Raw genomic sequence first — 6,270 nt, 5'->3', positions numbered from 1 at the left:
ATGTTTTTGCTAGTCTCAATCCTTGCATTGATCATTCCTCTGTAGTCACACCAGCTCTTAATGGCCTCACAGCCATGAATATTAGATACACTTCCCTTCACCCCACAGCACAAATATGATGAGCCAGCCTGACGCGGCTGTGCGGAGACAAACACAGTGCTGTATGAGTATCCGTCTGGGTTACAGAAATAAAGAAATTAGACTGTGATTTAAACATAATGCAACAATGCTTGTATGCACATGCAGAAACATTTAATACACTCTAAAAACTATTTAAAGCTCAATCCCAGTGAAAGCTTTCATAACATTGTGTGTAAAAGTCATTGTTTCTCTCTGCTGCTGCTGTTGTTTGTTGCTCTGGTTTTATGTATTAATGGGAGAATGTTTTTTAGTCATATAATGATAGCGGATATTCTCCTGTGTGAGATTAGCCTCAATATGAGCATAGTAACAGAGATGCTGGGTTACAACCCATTATGTCTGAGAGAGAGAGAGAGAGAGAGAGAGAGAGAGAGAGAGAGAGAGAGAGAGAGGTAAGGGAGGGAAAGGAGGGTGTGACAGAGACACAAGCAAAGAGCAGAGGGAGTCATCATCTTCACACAATTTTAAGTCCAGATTCTCTCTGGTGAATTTTGTTCACAGTGCTGCCTGTCAGTGGATGGACATCCTCTCCAAGTGTTGGACTCAAACTATATTTCCTGTATTTTCACTGCTGCATTGGAGGATGCTTTTGAACAAGGCTGCATACATTTTCTTCTGAGAAATGTGTGAGCAGGTTGGAGTTTCACTTCACATTGCCAAAAGACATTTAATTATTTGTGTGGACATCTAGAAGGTGATAGTGTCTGAAGGGAGCAGTGTGGGTGTCTCTGACACAGAGAAGGAGATATGGCAGGGGACCTCGTGGTTGGGGCGCTCTATAACTTATTACTACCTCTGCTCCTGCTGACTGGTGAGTTGATGTTTAATAATTTCATACATATGTATTTTTACTGATAGAAATAATATTTCTGCAGCAGTTTCAGATCTTATTATGTTGAGATCAGAATAAGACTAATCTTTAGGCGTCCTGTGGAGATGCTGTACATGTTAAAAACCTGCTAAATAAAACAATTTCTGTTGTACTTTTTGTGTACAATGAAGTGTTTTACAAACAGCTAAAACTGCTCAGGAAGATGAAAAAGTAAAGCACCAACAGAAAAATTTGTCTTTTGTCTTCAGACTAGTTGGCCTGTTTCAGTTCACTCTCAATACTTAAGAAAATGCCAGATATTACACTATTTTTTGTTTTCAATAGACAGGAGCTGTGGTCTGAAGGCCATACTGTAAACCGTTGATACATTTGACTGCTACCATTTCTTATGTGATCAACTGGTCTTTAATCCTTTCCCCACAAGCTGTCTGTGGTTCTTCTATTTCTGTATGGTTTCAGCATAATTCCTTCCTTTAGTGGAGACGGGTTATATTGACAGTGGTGTACCGATGGGTTGGGAGTTATTGTAGTTTAGCTAGTGATATGATTATAGTGATTATGATACATGAGTTGAGTCTTGAGAGTTGCAATCAAGCCAGCGTTTTGTAAGAAGCAGCATGTTCTGAGACAGAAGATTTACCTGTATTGTTGTATCTACTGTGAGTAAAATAGTTAAGTGTAACTTTGACTCTTGTCTTACAGATGTTGTCTGAGGTCTGTTTGTACCCATGTGCGCCACTATGTGCTGTAAAGCTGACCACACAAATTCAGTTTGCTCACTAGGCATACGTGTATTACAGTAGATAATAATTTTTAATTTTGGAAAGGTAAAAAGATTTGCTGATGGGAAAAATGTTTATATTTACAAGTTGCTGTGATGAATAAATACATCACTATCTTTCCCTTTCTTGTATTTATTTGTTCCTGACTGTTTTTGTGATGTTTAATTGTTAACCCTACCTACCTCTCATTGGCTAAGCATTGTTCAGTGTCACATTATTGTCTGTTCAATTTTAAGTTTTTGGGTTACCAAATATAATCTAATTTTACAGAATATAATTAATCACAAGTCATCTACACTTTTCCCTGTAACAATGGTAATAGTGTAGTTATAGAAAGTTTAATACAATAAGCCCTCAAGCAGATAAAGAATTAATATGATATACAGTGTGGAAAAAAAGCTTTATCTAGCTATGTTACGTAAATGTGCATGAAAAATAAATATGATGTGATAAGTTCATTTAACAAATGTCCTTTGTCACTAATAATTTTATGTCCACTTGTTTAACCTGGTGTCCAACATTAGAATAGAAGATAAAGTCACTGCAGAGGACTTCCAGTTTCATCATGTCAACTATTAATTTATATTTTGAAACTATTCAAAATTAGGAGAGAGGCAGGTTACACCTACATAGATTATTTGCTTATTTGTTTTCTTTTAGAGTTTATTTTGTTGTTAATGATCTTTTTTTGATATATAGAATAGATTCAAATGATAAAAAATAGTTTTCTGTGGATAAGTGATTTCTATTAAACAGATGAAGTATGTGTGTTCTTTCCTCTGCACTTCAGGTACTTCGTTCCGCTACAATGGTCTGTCAGTGGTGTATTTCCTGTTTTTGCTCACCTTGCCGCTGCTGCCGAACCCCACCCTGGCCACCATGAAAGGTGAGAGGGGATCCAGAGACAACTTAAATCATATTTGGATCAAGAGGCAAATTAAATAATATTTAGGATTTTAAAAGTTTTTTCTCTCACACACAGAGTATAAAAGTCTTGATGCAAACTTCTACACGATGCCAGGTTTTAAATTCATTAGGTTCTTTTCCAAGTTTTAGTCATTTGTTTTGGCAAGATATTATACTAATACTATTAATAGTATAAAATAGCTTAAATCTTGTGAAGTATTTAAAAATATATATATAATATGAACTTAATATTAATTTGCTGAACTATAAACTAAGTGGTGAAAATTGAGCCTAAGCAAAGGAAATGAGTAAAATAAAATAAAACTAAAATAAACTTTTAAGGTTGAAGTTTGATGTGGAAACAAAGAGGTAGAGGAGCGGAGATAAAGCACGAGAGATTATATTGAGACAAAAAGTGTCCGTATGTGTGCTTACTGCATGTGCATGTGCTTTCTTTGTATTGATCTCTCCATTCTGATGAATTAAAGTATCTATACCCCTCCCTCAAAGTACTTTGTAAAGGGGATGTGGTTGGAACGGTCAAATCAATTATACATAGCCTGGTAATTACAGTGAAGAATTAAAAGATGTGATGTCAGCATTTTGACAGCATTTATTCTTCCTTACTTTACATCTCTCCAGCTTAAAACTGTTTGCCTTTCAGCCTGTGGTTGAAGGCTCCATAGATCCCACAGTTATCTTCATCTCCTTTATATGATCCCGCTCTCCTTGGGCTAAGTGGTCAAGTGTGTGCACATCCTGTGTGCAATTGTTTCATGGGTTCTTGTACGTCCACCTCTACTTGGGAGAGCATGTGTCCGTAAATATGTAACTCCCTTATTGGGAGGTTTAAGTGAAACAACGCACATATGCTGGCTCAGCAAATGTTGAGCCACATCAGCTATTAATGCTTGTGTCACTCCGACCTTTAGAGACGCATCAAACTCTAGGCTGAGATTATAAAAGGGTGCATCTTCTTATCCTTAATGAAACTGAATAAATGTATTGCATTTGTGGATTTTTGGCTCTGCTCTCACACATACACACACACACACACACACACACACACACATTTATTATTATTTTGTCTGGATAGGTGCATTTTATGAAATGTAAGTTTATGGTTGTTTTAAAGGCAGTTTAACTCAAACACTTCTGGATTGGGCTGCACGGTGCAATAACTATTACTACTGTTACTACTACTGTTTGTGTCTTTAGTCTTTCCTACTTTCTTAGTAACTACGAGCTAGTGCCGGGTTAACTAATTTGAGTTGAACCATGACCTTGAATAATGTCTTAAATACTGAAGACTTAGTAATGGGCCAAACCACATTAAACTAGGTTTCTATCCACTTCCTCTACAGGACCAAAAAATAAAATCCACTGAATTATCAGAAGTTTAGGGCAACGACCGCCAAGCAATACTAAATCTGCTCCTTCTTGTAATCTACTTAAACAGAAAATAACTACAATGAGCTAATGTGAAACCTGCTAAACATTAGCATGTTAGCATTATGATTGTGAGGATGTTAGCTTCCTGATGTGAGCATAGCCTCACAGAGCCGCCTTATGGCTGTAATCTTGTTAAACACTGAGGCTGCTAGAGCAAGTGTTGAAATGGGACTTGTTTCCATGCAGTCACCAAGCGTTATCTGGACTCACTACCGGCCATAACTCTTGCTTCAACATTCAGGTAACCTTAAGTGCCATCCGTCTGTTTGAAACAGGATGGGAGCAATCCATTGGAGGACCTGTGATGAATGACTTTGACTGACTCTTATAGAGCATTGTTTTGTAAAGAACCTCTGCTTAAATATTCCAGCTACATAACTAGAACGTACTCGAATACCCAGACTCACATATCTCACTTTAGCATATTGATCTTTAAAAGTGCTCACACAGAGACAGAACCAGTTCAATTTAAAATACTGCCAAGTATCTAGGAGACAATATTTTACAGAAAAATGTCTTGAAGAGAAGTACCGGGTCCATCAATTACGGTGTGTGTGTGTGTGTGTGTGTGCGTGTGTGTGTGTGTGTGTGTGTGTGTGTGTAATGAACTAACTCTAGCTTAGTACATTGTCAAGATATATAATTTGCTCTGAATTTATCAAAAAGACCTGACTTTGAAATTAGTTTGGTAACTTTTGTTCCCTCCTGGTTTCTCTCATTTGCTGCTCTATTCAGGTAAAACGGGTCAGTTCTTGCGGCTGATCGCCTATATTAGTCTGACCTTCCTGAGCCTGCAGTGCTTCATGCAGATCCCCTTCGCCTACATCCCTCCGCATGGTAAAAACTAATTTGTAACACTTCTTAGAGAAGAAAACAGTGTTTTTGTAAAATTATGTCAGTCTGGACTTGAAAGATTTATTGGTTGAACTGAGAATTGCTTTGTTCCCAGCTTGATGACCATGTGTTTTTCTTAACAGTTAGCGACCCCTGGGAAGATGTTCTCTACCATTTGGGCATTGTAAGGTACAGGAGCACACCTTGATTTCTATCTCAAGGAAGTCTCAGCACCTTTCTGGAGTGAATGGAGATCAACACTATAAAAATCTTTGTGTGTTTTTCCAGATTCAGCTCGGTTGACGCTGGGAACATTGTGCGTCTCCTGGCTCCAGATATTGGCCTCTTGTTTTTCTCCCTCCTCATACTGAGGCTGTGCAAAAAACTACTGCGCCCTGTGCCCCAAGTCAATCTCCATGAAAACGGAATACCACCTTCTGACCCTGAGGTAACTCTGATGCTCAGCAGCTCTTACAACTTTTCATTACTTTAAAAATACAGTGATATCAATCTGATTGTTTCATGGGTCTGGCAGGAAGTGGAAACCTCTGACACAGAGTCTGAGGAAGGAAGCGACACAGAGGGCTCGTCCTTTGACAGCTCAGATGTGACTACGATGCCGGTGCAGTCGGGGCCACCCCAGTTTGTCCAGAAGCTGATTGTGTTTGCAGCCGGCCTGAGGCTGCTGCTGTCAGCAATCATGAACACAGCAGGGAAAGTGGTAGTGACTTTACTGCTGGGGCTGGCAGGTACAATACAGCAGCTGGTGTGAGCATGCAGGTGTACTGTTGTTTTAAAATGTTGATACGTTTTATCTCTTGACTTGACTGTGTGTATGTGTGTGTGTGTGTGCACAGGTATCATGCTGCCCTCCCTCACCTCAAGTGTGTATTTCGGGCTGTTTCTCGGGCTGGTTTGGTGGTGGGTGTTCAGCCGCTCCATCAGTCTGCTACTCTTCAGCTCCCTGTGTGTGATGATGGCCATCTTCAGCGGAGGACACCTGCTGGCTCTCTACCTCTATCAGCTGCCTCTGTCCCAGCAGCTTGTGCCACCAGATGACGTCTACGCCAGGTAGAGAAGCGATTAATTAAGTAGGATTAGACTGAAATATTAGACTGGTTCATTAAACCGGAGGTATCAGCAATGTCATGTTGGTTTCAGTCTCAGCCCAATGCAAATAAAAATTATCAGCTTCTGTTTATTCTGTTAATTACTGAATGCAAACAAACATTTCAAAATTAAGCCATCAAGTTAATCCATTTTGAGTCTGCACTCCAACACTAGTCTTTGGCTTGCACCCTATGAAAAAGAATAAATGTGTTT

General features: G+C 39.0%; 1 protein-coding gene across 1 annotated transcript in view; it reads left to right on the top strand.

Annotated features, from left to right (window-relative positions):
• The first annotated feature begins 887 nt into the window (after positions 1–887).
• Positions 888–6,270, top strand: part of si:dkey-11f4.7 (piezo-type mechanosensitive ion channel component 2) — a 31,652-nt gene continuing 26,269 nt past the window's right edge. Inside the window, exons 1-7 of the mRNA XM_051425774.1 lie at positions 888–952; positions 2,546–2,641; positions 4,849–4,950; positions 5,091–5,136; positions 5,236–5,395; positions 5,483–5,696; positions 5,805–6,018. Coding sequence (XP_051281734.1) covers positions 889–952; positions 2,546–2,641; positions 4,849–4,950; positions 5,091–5,136; positions 5,236–5,395; positions 5,483–5,696; positions 5,805–6,018 — 896 coding nt within the window. The 5' untranslated portion in view covers position 888. The remainder of the gene's footprint in view (positions 953–2,545; positions 2,642–4,848; positions 4,951–5,090; positions 5,137–5,235; positions 5,396–5,482; positions 5,697–5,804; positions 6,019–6,270) is intronic.

Source organism: Dicentrarchus labrax, unplaced genomic scaffold, assembly GCF_905237075.1.
Source record: "Dicentrarchus labrax unplaced genomic scaffold, dlabrax2021, whole genome shotgun sequence".
Lineage (NCBI taxonomy): Eukaryota > Metazoa > Chordata > Actinopteri > Moronidae > Dicentrarchus > Dicentrarchus labrax.
Note: the sequence above shows the minus strand (reverse complement) of the source record. Positions and strands in the feature narration are given on the sequence as shown.